The following is a 15,216-nucleotide window of genomic DNA, read 5'->3' as shown; positions in this document are numbered from 1 at the left end:
AGGAGCACAGAAGAGGAGAACAGTCAGGAAGGGGAGAACACGTAGAGGAGAACAGATGAGGAGAACAGTGAGGAGAACAAGGAGAACGTTGAGGAAGAACACGAGAGAAGGAACAGATGAGGAGGAACAGTGAGAGAACAGAGAGGAGAACAGAGAGGCGAACAGTGAGGAGAACATGAGAGGAGAACAGAGAGCGAGAACCAGTCAGGAGAACAGAGTGAGGAGAACACGTCAGGAGAACAGAGAGGAGACCAGTCAGGAGAACCAAGTCAGGAGAACCAGTGAGGAGAAACAGTGAGGAGAACAGACGAGGAGAACAGTCAGGAGAACAGTGAGGAGAACGGAAGGGAGACCAGAGAGGAGAGAGAACAGAGAGGAGAACAGAGAGGAGAACAGAGAGGAGAACAGAGAGGAGAACAGAGAGGAGAACAGTGAGGAAGACAGAGAGGAAGACAGAGAGGAGAACAGTCAGGAGAACAGTCAGGAGAACAGTCAGGAGAACAGAGAGGAGAACAGTCAGGAGAACAGTGAGGAGAACAGAGAGGAGAACAGTGAGGAGAACAGTGAGGAGAACAGAGAGGAGAACAGTGAGGAGAACAGAGAGGAGAACAGAGAGGAGAACAGTGAGGAGAACAGTCAGGAGAACAGTCAGGAGAACAGAGAGGAGAACAGTCAGGAGAACAGTCAGGAGAACAGTGAGGAGAACAGAGAGGAGAACAGAGAGGAGAACAGTGAGGAGAACAGTGAGGAGAACAGAGAGGAGAACAGTGAGGAGAACGGAGAGGAGAACAGAGAGGAGAACAGAGAGGAGAACAGTCAGGAGAACAGTCAGGAGAACAGAGAGGAGAACAGTCAGGAGAACAGTGAGGAGAACAGAGAGGAGAACAGTGAGGAGAACAGTGAGGAGAACAGTGAGGAGAACAGAGAGGAGAACAGTCAGGAGAACAGTGAGGAAGACAGAGAGGAAGACAGAGAGGAGAACAGTCAGGAGGGTAGTGATCTCTCGCCATACTTGACAACTGTTCTGGCCGAATCCTTTCAGCTGGGCTCGCTCAGGCCTATCTCATTGCTGAACACAGATGCTAAAATATTAGCCAAGGTTCTGGCTCGTAGATTGGAAGGTGTCATCCCAATAATAATATCATCCGATCAGACTGGGTTTATTAAAAACCGCTACTCCTTCTTTAATGTCAGGCGTCTCTTTAATATAATATATTCACCAACTGGAAACGTCCCAGAATGTGTTGTGGCTTTGGATGCGGAAAAGGCGTTTGATAGAGTCGAATGGAGGTATTTATTTACAGTTTTAGAGAAGTTTGGCTTTGGGTCATCGTTTATATCTTTGGTTAATCTATTATATGCTTCTCCCACTGCCGCAGTCCAAACAAATGGCACACTCTCGCAACCTTTTGCCCTGGGCCGTGGAACACGCCAAGGTTGCCCATTAAGTCCAATCCTTTTTAATTTGGCTATTGAACCGCTAGCGATTGCTCTCCGCAACAGTGCAGACGTTGCCGGTATCTCAAGGGGGGGCTCGGTGCATGAGGTGTCTTTGTATGCAGATGACCTTTTGCTATATATTTCAAACCCAACAACCTCTCTGCCAGCAGCATTATCTCTGCTAGAGCAGTTCGGTTCCATATCTGGTTACAAGCTAAATTTAAACAAAAGTACTCTGTTTCCAATCAATAGTGAAGCACTCCATTTAGACTACAAAGACTCGCCATTTAAACTTGAACGTGAGCAGTTTATTTACCTTGGAGTGACAGTTACACGGAAATGTAAAGATTTGTTTAAAGAAAACTTCATGACCTTATTCGGCCAGGTGAAAACGTTGCTACAGCAGTGGTCTCCTCTCACAATGTCCCTTGCCGGACGTATAAACTCCATCAAAATGACTATACTCCCGAAATTCACTTATCTATTCCAAATGGTGCCAGTGTTCATCCCCAAATCCTTCTTTGTTTCCTTAGATTCCGTTTTCTCCTCATATATGGCAAAACAAGAAACCGCGAGTTAATAAACTACTACTGCAACGACTCAAGAGGGATGGGGGCATGGGCCTCCCCAACACTCGCCATTATTACTGGGCTGCTAATATTCGCTGCCTCACCTTCTGGCGCCACTTCTACCTTCAACCCAACAGGCCAGCGTGGACATCCTTGGAACTGGAGTCATGTGGTGATGTCTCACTTCCAGCACTCCTTGGGTCACCACTCAGTCAATTTTCTTCTAAGTTGATAGCTAATCCAGTTGTTCGGCATACCCTGAAAGTGTGGGTCCAGTTTAGGAGGTCTTTTGGTCACAAAGATTTCTCACTTCTGAGCCCTGTGGCTATGGAGGTTATTCCCTATCTTTATTCAAGAGCGTGGTATTTAAATTTGAGAGCATACTTTTGTATTTATTTCCCTCAAACCCTGTCCTCACACTCAAATAGTGCCTGCTTGCACTTAGATGTGCTCTGCTTGTGCTCAAACTGTACGCTTGCACTCAGATATATTGCTGCTTACATATTTTTTCTGCTCTCAGATTTATTCTGTGCGCGCTCGAAACCTTTGTGCAACAATCCTGTCAAAATCCCTCAACCAATAGGAGGCCAGGTGTCCTTGCGGGTGCGTTCGCTTTACTTATTACAGCGTCCCGTAAGGGCGGTTACTCTTTGGTTTATAAACTCCCGCCCCTCCAGGGCTTTATATACCACGCTCTTGAATAAAGATAGGGAATAACCCCCATATGTGGCTTCCAACCATCTTTTCGTTCCATCGAGACATGACTCCACCTTTCAGGACTGGCACTGGAAGGGTATCAGTCAATTTAAGGACATGTTTACAAATGGTAATTTCATGTCTTTCGACCAACTTTCAGATAAATACAATCTACCTAAGACACATTTATTTCGATATCTACAGGCTAGGCACTATGTGCGTTCTGTCTTGCCGTGTTTTCCTAAGGAACCGGATAGTAACCCTGTTGATATATTCCTCTCCTTTAACCCAATGTCTGAAAAGGCTATGTCAACCTTATACAGAAACATCTCCATGTTGATTCAGGCACCCTTGGTCAGTATTAAGCTGGCTTGGGAACATGACCTGGGGCAGTCCCTGGATGATGACCTATGGGACACAATCCTCACATCAATTCATAAATCTTCACTCTGTGCAAGCAATTTTCAAAGGCTAAATTGTCCAGCTTCTTCCCAGATGTGAACCCTACTTGCGATAAATGTAAAAACAATGTTGCTACTCTCTTTCATATGTACTGGCTATGCCCCCGCCTACAGGAATTCTGGGTAGACGTTTTCCTTACCTTGTCCAACATCCTAAATCAAAAACTAGACCCGGACCCCCTGATGGCTATGTTTGGTACAACCACTGTAGGTGTGCTGCACTTGACACCCTCGGAACGCCGCATGATTGCCTTTTCCTTGCTTCTGGCTAGGGGTGCACCGAATGGGAAATTCTTGGCCGAAACCGATACCGAAAATAGGAAACAGTTGGCCGAAAACCGAATGCCGAAAGGCCAAAAATGATTAATAGAAATAGAAATATATATATATATATATATATATATATATATATATATATATATAATGTATACATTTTTTACCAATGTTGTTCAGCTACCTGATTATGGAAATAGACATGATTATGGCAAAACTTAACTTAAATAATAATCACTATTATGGGTCCATAAAACATTTATTCAGCACTTTTGAATGCATACAGTACATTTATATATGTCATGTATTATTGCTAAAAAACATTATATCGCAGTCTTAGTGTCGCCAACTCGTTTCTAATATGCAAAGACAACAAATGCGTCTATGATGTATTTTCGATCAGACGAGATCTCTCTCCCCCGTCTGTGTGCGAGGGGGCGGGGCAGTTTACACACACGCAGCTGCTGCATGCAGCGGAGCACACTGCGGAGATGGCGGAGAGAACGCGCTCCGAGGTGTGGTTAAACTTTACCCGTCTCGATGTGGAGAATACTTGTTACCATAAGTGCAATAAGAGTTTAGCATGTAAGCACGAGCAATTTGTCTAAACATTTAGCAAAAGTGCACCGCATGCAGACGGAGGAATGTACCGGGTTCGACTGTCTTTCTAGCAGCTCTGTAGCCCCATCCACGAGTAACGTTTCCACGTCCGGTGTTATGTATGCTAGCAGCAACACACGGAGTTAACTACATGATACAAACATGGGTTAATGATTAGAGGTAACCGAGTTATTTAGTTTGTTAAAATTTCAGCTATTCTGTTTACAGTCTGTCATCACATTATTTAATACGATTTGTTAAAGGCTCAGGGCAATCTCGATGACAAAGAGGTCAATGTCCCCCCCCCCCTGTGAGCCAGCCGCGAGCATGGTCGCCGCGTCTTTATTACGTCATCACAACAACACGTTAGGTTACCAACGTAAGCCTGTTCTGACATTCGGTGATATTTTTTCGGTGCTAAAACCCTTTCGGCCGAAAGGGCCTTTTTAACCATTTTCGGCCGATAATTTTCGGTGGCCGAATATTCGGTGCATCCCTACTTCTGGCCAGACGTGCAATTCTACTTAAATGGAAGGATGCTGTCCCGCCCACATGCAATCAATGGCTTCGGGACATAATGTCCTGCCTTAACTTAGAGAAGCTGCGCTTCTCAATCAGAGGCTCTGATGAAACATTCTATAAGACCTGGGGTCCCTTCTTGGCTTACTTTAATAAGACCAAAGTAGCTTGATGTGGTTACTTGGCCCTTGACATGAAAACAGTGTGACGCCATTTTAATATATAACATATAGTAATTATATTCTCTACTCTGGACAATGTCCTATATAATTAGTCTGATCATCCACTGGAACGGGGAGGTATGGGCCATCTCTGGCATAATTATTTGGTGTATTTTTGTTTTTGTTTACTATAAAATGTCTTCAAGTTTTCTATGTAATGCTACATGTTTGCACAACTCACTGTATTGTGACACTGTTTTGGCCAATTTGTGGGATTTCTGTCTTGAACAAGAAATTAATAAAAATATTTTGAAAAGGAGGGTAGTGATGACAGCTTGTAGGATTACTGGTCGTGCTAATGTTGTCTTGTGTTCACCTCTGCATGTGTGTTCTGTGTTCACCTCTGTGTGTTCAGTGCCGTGTGTCTGACAAATAAAGTCAAGACCCCCTCAAAAGTTACGGTTTATTTCATTTTAAGGATGAGCACCAAGCAACATCTCCAGGTGCTCCTTTGAGAACCAGGGCAAACAAGTTATGTGCACCCCTGGATATAAGATAGAAGAACTGTAGAAAACAGTTCTGAACTGTTTCCGCCAGTTCTTTAAGTTCGTCGTTCGCGAACAGCTTCTCTTTAGCTTTTGGCGGAAGGCGGCGACTCAAACAAACGAATCGTTTTGTGGGAGGAATCAGTTCATCTCGTTCACTTCAAAGATTCGTTGAAAAAGAACGAATCGTTCGCGAACGACCCATCACTATAGGGTAGAAAGAATAATACTTTTTGAGCAGTTGATACAAGTCAGCTGCTCTACATAATGGTGTGTGCAAATAAGAGGCAATGTTCTGTGTTCTCTATATAATTGATTATTCCATTGGCTTTTAAACCCTACCATCATCATCCAACAATAATGGTGCAAGTCGTTAATACAGCGGACTCTTTATTTATGAACCAGACCTACACTGTATTGATCAATTGAATCCTAACTCAGTTTGTGTCAGTTAATGCCAGATTTAGTACAACTCGCTTTTGATTTACTGCAGCATCAGACAGAATGAGCATCACATGAAAACGAAGCAGCTGCAGTTTTCAGAGGCAGACACCACACCGCAGAAGATCACTGCATGATTGGAAAGACATGGTTTCCTGCTTACTGGCTGACCAAAAAGTTAAATATATTGAGGTTTTTTTAATCTTATCCTAACCGTGGTAATAGCTTTCGCTGTCACGGTCTCCAAGTATATACTTATTTAAAAACAACAAAAGTATTAGAAGATTACTTAAATGCAATTGGAGGACTGTAATTGGAGGACTGTTGGAAATAGACAATTTGTTGCTTTAGCTAGAAGTTGACTGATTTCCTTGAATAGATTGACTGGTTTAATATTACATTTGAAAAAGGTGAAAAATTGTTATGTGAAAGTGTTTGTCATGTTAATCCTTTAATTAAAAAGCCTTGTTTCCTTGATCAGGATCGAAACCAGCACAAGGCATGCAGCCATACAGCACTTCAATCTCCATTGATCGGGATGGAGATAAATTGATAGATTGATGTGACGTCAGTCCATTAGCCTACCATAATAATGAACCGGTCATTGGTAAAAGTAGTGATGATAGCTACATTTCTGTGCAATGAATTACAAATGTTACACCCACAATTACAATGCGTCTTTTCAAACTGTTCCTCCGAGACAAGTTTATTTAGCGCACACTGAGCCTTTTAATTGTCACTAGCCTGATTCCTTTAGCAGGTGCGTGGGCATCAATTAGCGAACGCCTTACGCGTTAGCCCTCATTCAGCTAGCCTGACCCTAAATACTGCCTAGCAGATACTCAAATATTGTCAATATCGGACGATGAAGGCCCACTAAACATAGCTGCAATGTCTTACAAGTACTGTTAAAATAACAAGTTTAATTACCAGGTATTGGTTTGTATGTTAGCGTAACTGGCTTCATGCTATTGAGCCATGGTTACGTTACCTGAGATGTACTAACGTTAGCACGCAAGCTAAACTACCTCTCTAGCTGTTTGCATGTTATGCAGTGGAAGTAAGACAAACATCTACTTACTGCCTCTGGACAAGCTCCTCAGCGGTTGGTGGTCCCTGCTGCTGCTGGAATGACTTCAGAGACTCAAAGGCCTTCATCAATTTCTCCATGGTGGCCATTTTAGCAATCAACAGTAAGCAAGCTAGCTAGGCTAACTAATATTTACTATGTGAGCTAGCTAACTAGCTAGCACACTGGAGAGAGCAAGCGGTGCGTAGTGCGACGAGAGTGGTAACACTGCTCGCGACAACTACCACCGGCTCTCTGCCTTCTCTTTGTGCACGATAGCTCCTATTGTTTTACAATGTAAAACCTGAATGAACAAAACGTTGGTCGATAATAAGCCATATTTGATGCTGCTCTGCGTTCCCCAGACAAACCACACCAGGAAGTGGCCTATGTGAGTTTGACAGAAAGGGGAGGGGTGAAACGTGAGTGGCCAATCAAATCGCCATTTCAATGTTGAGTGACTTGAGAAAGAGCCAATGAGCGACTGAAGGTTTTTTTCTTTTGTTGTTATTGTTGCTGTCACGGGACCGCTGTAATCCAGATTGAAAAGGGTTATTTGAGCAATATCAATGCTTTAGCGCTGTTTTTTATCCATGCGCCAACAAAACAAGTGGGAGGAGTGAACATGTGGAGTCTAAATAAATGTACTGTGAATCGAAACAAGGAGGAAAAAACGTGCATTGAGGTTTAGTTTATCTGGAAATGCTATGGGTCATCGGGACCTATGCTGTCCTGGGACGTTTGTGTCAGAATTGAAAACAAAAAATGAGGGAGCGCAAATGAGAAAGCTGCAGCGAGAGCAAAAGTCTAATCATTGAGAAAGAAGCAAAGAGAACTGCAAACAAAAAGATTTGTTAAAACAAAGAAAAAATACTTAGTTTACATGATTACACAAATGATTTGTTTGCAAATTATACTTTTATTTTTTAAATTAAATGTATTTTGCTTGACTCCGTTTTTTCCCCTTAAACTCTTAGTTTTGCTTGATTCTGAGAAAGTGTTGCTTTATTTTTATGAAACAAAACTAATCCCATAATTACCGACCCCTGCCCCCTGGATAAATCACCAATGGATAACAGCAACTGCTCAATAATAATACATCTTTAACTTTAACCAATATGCTTTTTATGTAAATAAGTTGTAGTGAGATCTTTATTAAGACCTTTAACAAACTCAAGCAAATTCCCTAGATGACAGACTTATTTTCTTCCATACACACAAATTAATAAATGACACAAATAAGTCAAGACAAGTATTTTTTTATACAAATGGCAGTGTATTATTTCATAATTACAAATGTCAGATATGGTACAACAACCAGTGATACAACTTGTACAAGAATTAACAATGACTGCAGTGGTTGAACGACATGACTGTACAGATACAAAAAAAGAAGAAAATCAAGAAGTCACAGGCCCCGCTTGAATACCAATAATGCGTTTCCTCATTCCTCCCTTCCTTATGGGGAACTTATCTGAAATATCGGGACAGAAGAGCATGTAACCCTGGAGAACCGCCAGGCATATATCTGTAGTTAACCAAAAAATGTAATTCAAGTGACAACAAAGACCAGAGTATCTTGCACTTTAAAACGTTTCAGGTGTGTGCCATCCCGCTTTTTCAAGAGGGAGGGAGGAGGGGGGGGGGGAACTCGCCATCACCACCGTTGGAGGAAGGCAGGAAAAGGAATGCATGTTATGGCTTCAAACGGGGCCAAACTCAGCTGGTCACCTTGCCATTTATAAAGTTGTCCTCAGATACCAGTGAGATATGTTGGCACTAGAAGGTCATCATTTACATATAGGCCTACAAGGAACCTGAAGTATTACAAACCGATACATGCTTGAGTAATAAAACATGTTTTTTTTTTTTTTTTTAAACAGGCATTACAATGCACTTAGTGCGGACATTCAAAACTGTTGAGCTGTTTAAAGTTTCCTTTATGTGAAGGAATTTCTCTCGGAATGGACGGAATGATAGAGAGGTTGAAAAAAGGTGAGATGTCAGAACTCAACTCGGTAAATTGGCACATACAATAAAGACAGTCAGTCTTTCTTCAGCAATTTGTTTTCCGAGAACAAGACAAGTTTTACTAAATGTTGCTTTTGGTATCATTGGCATAAAAGTTCAAGACACTTCCTATAGTCATTGTCAAAACACACCATAGTGCAATGAAACTAAACATAATTCCTTTACTGCTATATGGATGTTAGAAGAGTAAAGTTCATACAATGACAGAGGCATGGGTGGCAAACACAGTTTAGTTTCCCTGTGAGAGTGAGTGAATGTGTGTTAGAGCTTAGTTATATGTTAGAAATACATCATTTACATGTTAAAATAGCTAAATAGCTAAAATCTACATAGGCAAGAGAAATCAGCTTCAAAATGTGCCTGAGAGCAACAAAGAAAAACAAAGACACTCAGGAAAAAGTGACAACAAGCCAGAAACAGATGCACGCATTCGATTCCTGATTTTTCATAATGGAATGTGCAACAGGGGACAATTTTATTTATTCAAAAAGCCAACTCTCCAAAATAGTAAACCAGATTGGGAATTATATACGTACCATTTTAAAATGTTTTCAATGGTTTGAAATTCAAATGAGTGACGTTCAAGTCTATACGTGATTTTAACTATTGTATGTTTGTACTTCGATGCATTGGATTGAACAGAAGCTGCATTTGCATACAATGTAATACACGCACACGCACAGAGCCAACATGTCCAGATTGGGTATTCACAGCATTAAAAACAGGTGGTGGGGGGAGTAAACAGCAACCTTCTCAAAAGCAAAAATTCAAAAGCAAGATAGCTTCAATTGTCTCTGAAAATCAAATGAGGACAGATGGTTGGAAATGCACAGAAAATGTATTTGTTCATGATTGAAAGGAAACACTTCTATGTTTGAAAAAGAGCACACAACTGTGGTTCTGCAAGTGTTCCTGTACACAGATGATGGTAACTCGATACGTTTCTTCCTCTCTACACACAAAACAACTGTCTCAAGCCATTCCTATGATAGAACAACATACAAGATTTCAATGGTGGGTTTATAGTAATGCTTTCATTTAGCACAAACACAGCTAAAGCTAAACTGGAGGTCTACAAGCGGGATATTTGCTATCTACGATCAACAGACACAGTATTGTGACTTAGCGCAGAGGCTAACAGCTGCTAACAGCAGAATCAAAGGAAGTTCGTTTTATGCAACCCCAATTTGTTATCTAGATGAAGCCCTTGTCAGCTGCAGGTCAGATCTTTTATACAGTGCCATCATCATCATCATCATCATCATCATCATCATCAGTCTATGTGCTATCTCATTCGCCAGTAAACAAATTATAGATTACTGGGAAACTTCGAGGGGAAAGACTTCCGCTTATAATAACCAGAAAACTAAGGAAACTAAGGAAAGCCAGGTTGTACAAAAAAGAAGAAGTTAAAAACAGGAGGAGGAATAAAGATACAAAAAAGGTTTTGCCTGAGTGAATAATGTAACAGACTTTTACTTAACAGGTGTGCTCCTGAAGGAAACACATGTTCACATGATCCGAGCGTTTGCAGCTCAAAGGAGATTTTTTTGAGGCCTAGGAATTATATGTATCAGGCCCTGTGTTACCAAAAAAAAAGCCTCCTTGAAATATACTAAATGTTTGTACATGCTGACAAAAAGATTGTCAGAAATAAATCCATCACTGCCCGAATTAAATAGGCATGAAGAGGATGTTTAATTTCACATGCCATACAGTCCAGAGGGGAAGATCAGGTTTATCATATCCGAACCGATTTAAATCTAAGGGGCAGCTGGAGATGGGGAAACACATGGGAAGGTGTAAGAAGCTGGGCATCAAAGCAATGCTAGACTGGATTCCTTTCCCCCTCAAATCATTAGGATCTATGCGCTTCGTTCATATCTACCTGAGCCTTGAAGGGTGCCGAGGCTGAGGGGTTAGTTTAGGAACCGATGTGCTAACAAATCAAAGACAAACATACAGCACATATAAAAACAAAAAGGTTATTATGCTACATTGAAAGAAAAAAAAAAACATACTGGTACTGTACTTCTTTAAAAAAAAAAAACTCCCCAATACACGTTATCCATTCCAAAAGAAAACAAAAAGGAAATAAAAACGTAATGTATGCATTCAAGTGGTACTTTTATGGCTTTTTGTACAATACAACCTTTAGTGAAAATATACATCTAGACATAAATTCAAGTACAAATGTACAAAATCTTTAAACTCATACTTTTTTCTTTAATTATAATACACTTTTAATACAGCTCATAAATACAGGTCAACATTCACTGAGTTCCTAAGATTTGCGCTCTGTTGGAGTTTGTGGTGAAGTTCAACGGTGAGGGGTGGGGGGGTGGGAGGAGGAGGTGAAAGAGGAGGCGGGAGGAGGGAGTGGTTTAAAGTCGTGATGGCTCTTCGATCTCGTCATCACTGTAACCGCTCTTAAAACAGACCTGGGGAGAACCAGAAGTGAGGATATATCATTAAATTACAACATTAAAAAACGTACATCACCGCGCCATCTCACATGTGCGACCTTGACGTAACCACATCACAAGAAGAAGTATTTCTGTAGTGCCCAAGATGGTGCCTGGCACTCAAACACACCACTATGAGCATGTTAGAAGGTCAAAACTGAAGCAAAGACGTAGGTTTAGTAGCAACTTCTAGATGTGCTTCCTATAATAATTGCCATATAAGAAAACAACATTCTATGTGAATCTTTTACTGTAGTAATCCGACTTAAAAAGGTATGCCGTTTCCTTTATAGAGACCTGAAAATAGTTGTTTTTTTGTGAGGGGGATACCTTATCTTTGATAATTGCTTTTATTTTTAAAAACCTGAAACATGTTCAACACATACATATGTGAGAAATGCCTTAGGTCTTTCCCTCACGCTGAATCTGAGCTTGAATAACCCGCACTAATAATAAAGCAATGTTTGTAGCATAATTGTAAAATAGAACTCTATTGTAAAATAAAACGTTTCTGTCCTAAAGGACGGATGAAGGTTGGTGGAAGTAACCTGTTAGCCGAGCAGCTCCTGTTACCAAATAAATACATTTGACTGAATACTGATGAACATCTTGTCTCTGCTCACAACCACCAACCAGGTTCTGTTTGACCTTCTTTGACAAAGTGGCATAGCAACACATACAGAATATAATATGGGAAGAGAAAGAAGACAAATTTAAACTAGGAAGGACTAAACTGGAGATAACACAATTCACAGAGGTTCAGGACTGGAGTTTTCACATGTTGGGTTTGGGCAAGGCGTAGGGTGTGAGGAAAAGAAGGAAGGAAGGAAGGAAAGAAGAAAAGAAGTACCTTAGCCCCCACCCCCTCGGACAGTTGCCGGAGCACTAGCACTTGCCTCTCTTCTGAACAGGCGGGTAGAAGAAGCCTCTCTTGGTGGAGGGTTAGGCCGGTTCACGTCCAGGTCTGAGCACAGCGTCCCGTCAGTCTCGTAGACGTTGATTTCTTTGAAGCACTCCATCTCAATCATCTACAACAGACAGGAGGTGGAGTTATGGATTATTTTTAATACCTTTCATGAGTTTAATTTACTACAAAAGGGTCTGTGAGTTGATTTTAAACCTGAAATCTGACTTTTCTTTAACATTTTGTACCATGGAAAAATTCATAATGGTCTCAAAATGTTGATACCTAGCTTTTGAGGATCATTATAACCCCAGGTAAAAGACTTTCACAAAATAATAGCTCCAGTGGATTTCTCCCTACATTGCTTGTCTTACTAACATAATCAACTCTATGTGTTCAATGGGGAAAATTACTTTATATATTTATCTCCGACTCCAAAAGAATATGTGGGATACATATTGGGGAAAATGGGATTTATATGAACGTCAAGAATGTCTTTTTCATGCCTCTTATGCATTCTTAACTGTACCTGTGCTTTTACTTTATTATTGTATTCCCAATCCCAGTCCTCACCTGTTCTATGTCAAAATAAAGTAATACGTTTTTTTTAAAGGTCTGTTTGTCAGCATATGGGCAGCTGCCATTTTATTTATAACACAACCCTCTCTACTGGTAGATGTGAATGTATCCATCTGGATAGAGATTTAATAATGTAAATGAACACCTCCTCCACATCCCGCCTCATACATATTCAGTCACTTGACTCATTCATACTCAATGGCATATTCACGTTTAAAAGCATTTATCCTTGATGACTCTTAAAGAAAGCTATTCTTTACTGAAAGGAGTGTCCCCCAAACTGCTATAAATATAATTGAATTAATTATAATATAAATAACATTTTTGTTAGGGAGTCTGTTCCAGCGGGTTTCGAACTGGAGTTCCCCAACGCCCCCTTTATCTGATGATCAAACGCACAGACCACTGCGCCACCCGTCCCTATGAATGTCATCATGATGATCACATTAAGATTGAAAAGTAGGCCCAACTGTATGTATTTCAGAGCCACGGCCACCTACGGTTAGGTTTAGATTTAATGACTAAATGCAATTACGCCAAACATTAGGCACTTTCACACCAAGTACTTTTCCCAGGAATAGTTCCCAGAACTTTTCCCCGGAACTGTCTAGTAAATCGCGTTCACACCGGAATAAGTCCCTGAGGGAGGATTACGCAAATGAAGCCGCTGACGTCACTTCTAATTCTTCTTCTTCTGCTGGCAGGCCGCAAACAACTTCACGGCGTATACTGCCACCCGAAGTCCCGGAGCCCCCCGGAGTCCGGGACTTTGGGTGGCAGTAAATCACCACCCGAAGAACCGGGTAAATCGCCAGAACTGCCGACACCTCCGCATCACTCCCCCGATCCCACGTTTTATTTTGTGTTGCCATAAGTTAGTCTCTCTCCGTTGGTGCACTGGGCTAATGCTAATGCGAGGAAATAAAATGGCGGCTTCACAAAAACCTTTCAGAGTTTTACGGGGCGTGGTTTGCAATTCGCCCAGCCAATCAGAAATTGGAACCTTTTTCTCCCCAGGAAAGTACCTGCTCTCTAGCAGGGACTAAAAAGGGGTGAAAAGGTTCCCGAAAAATAAATCTTTTTGGTGTGAACGCATCATCCCAGGAACTATCGGAACTATTTCTGGGAAAAGTACGGGAAAAGTACTCCGGTGTGAAAGCGCCTATTAGCTACCTTTAATTTAGCTTTATAGCTTAACGTTAGCTTTTTGCTTCTGACGGTTGCATTTAAACTTAAACTATTATAACAGTTGAGTTAACATTGGGGGAGAATCCTGCTGAACACAACGTGTAAGTACTATAAATGTGTGTTTGCCAAAGATGTGGAATATTCCAAAATCCAATGGAAAAATCCCATTGCTTTTTGTTTAAGAAGCCCTAGCGATTTTAACTTCCTGGTGAGCCTACAGATATACATCATCAGTGCACAACTATACACAGGTATTCCTAGATCACCAGTGCTGTACTATGTTGTGGTACTGAACGATGACATCATCTCAGTGGCCTGCAGTACCTCGTTCTGCCACGGGATGGAGACGCTGCCTGTGACAAACTTGTGGTAGAAGTCATCGTCTGTGGGGTCAAGGTTCACGCCTTTGACGGTGGAGAACTGCTCGATGTCCAGGACGTCTTTACAGTACACGGCTCGAGGCTACAAGAGACAGATAATGAAAGAAAGAAAACAGACAACTGTGAAAAGTGTCTTTATTTCAGATTAAATAGGGGGGAATACCAATCCTTGAATAATTCCAAGTCAGATGGTTATTATAACAACATGGGAGTTTTCACACGCCTGAGGACAGCTCTGTTTTCTTCAGCGAGACCCAACTGACCTGAATAACCAAAAATAGAAACGCAGATAGCACTATCTACTTTCAACTATTGATTTAACCTCTGAGGCCAGTTGCTATCTCACTCAGAATTGTTATGACTTTGAAAAGTAACGATTCTATTTGAACAGGCTCAAATCTATGAATGCAGCACACACTTTTGATATATAAATAATAATATGATAACCATACCATTGTTTTATAAGCATGTTTTATCCATGTCCGCCAGTTTAGAATTGCTAAGGACGACACTGAAATCACATGTCTGCTTCTCATCGCCCTCACTAGCTGCCATGATAACTAGCTTATACTGAAACTGTTTGTTTACTTGTGACAATGGTATTTCCTGTATGCTGATTTCCAGCACGCCAAGGATCTCAGGCAAGAAGCTGTGAATCGAGCCTGTATGCCCTGTGAGAGTGTGTGTGTGTATGTTTTATGTGTGTGTTGTGAGCACTGTGCTTACATCGGGGCTGAAGGGAGGGTCCCAGCATGTTGGCCTCCAGCCGTTTGAAGTTGATGTTTCTGAAGATGGGGTGCTGCTTGACCTCTACGGCCCCCTCGACCCTGACACCCGAGCCGTTGCTTGGGGTCCTTGGACAGGAGCTGTCACGCAGCGGGAGGATAAGGAAAAA

General features: G+C 41.4%; 2 protein-coding genes across 10 annotated transcripts in view; both read right to left on the bottom strand.

Moving 5' to 3' along the window:
• htt (huntingtin) overlaps positions 1-7,164 on the bottom strand; it is a 67,167-nt gene extending 60,003 nt beyond the window's left edge. For all 9 annotated transcript variants that reach the window (XM_034202399.1, XM_034202404.1, XM_034202400.1 and 6 more), the window contains exon 1: positions 6,787-7,164. In XM_034202399.1, the coding sequence (XP_034058290.1) occupies positions 6,787-6,884 (98 nt within the window). In that variant the 5' untranslated portion in view covers positions 6,885-7,164. The remainder of the gene's footprint in view (positions 1-6,786) is intronic.
• An 853-nt stretch (positions 7,165-8,017) lies between these two features.
• Positions 8,018-15,216, bottom strand: part of LOC117537309 (G protein-coupled receptor kinase 6-like) — a 54,899-nt gene continuing 47,700 nt past the window's right edge. The window contains 6 exon segments of the mRNA XM_034202493.1: positions 8,018-11,246; positions 12,167-12,298; positions 14,266-14,403; positions 15,048-15,068; positions 15,070-15,132; positions 15,134-15,187. Coding sequence (XP_034058384.1) covers positions 11,190-11,246; positions 12,167-12,298; positions 14,266-14,403; positions 15,048-15,068; positions 15,070-15,132; positions 15,134-15,187 — 465 coding nt within the window. The 3' untranslated portion in view covers positions 8,018-11,189.

This window comes from Gymnodraco acuticeps, unplaced genomic scaffold, assembly GCF_902827175.1.
Source record: "Gymnodraco acuticeps unplaced genomic scaffold, fGymAcu1.1, whole genome shotgun sequence".
Lineage (NCBI taxonomy): Eukaryota > Metazoa > Chordata > Actinopteri > Perciformes > Bathydraconidae > Gymnodraco > Gymnodraco acuticeps.
The sequence above is the reverse complement of the archived record's forward strand: the minus strand, read 5'-3'. Positions and strand labels throughout refer to the sequence as shown.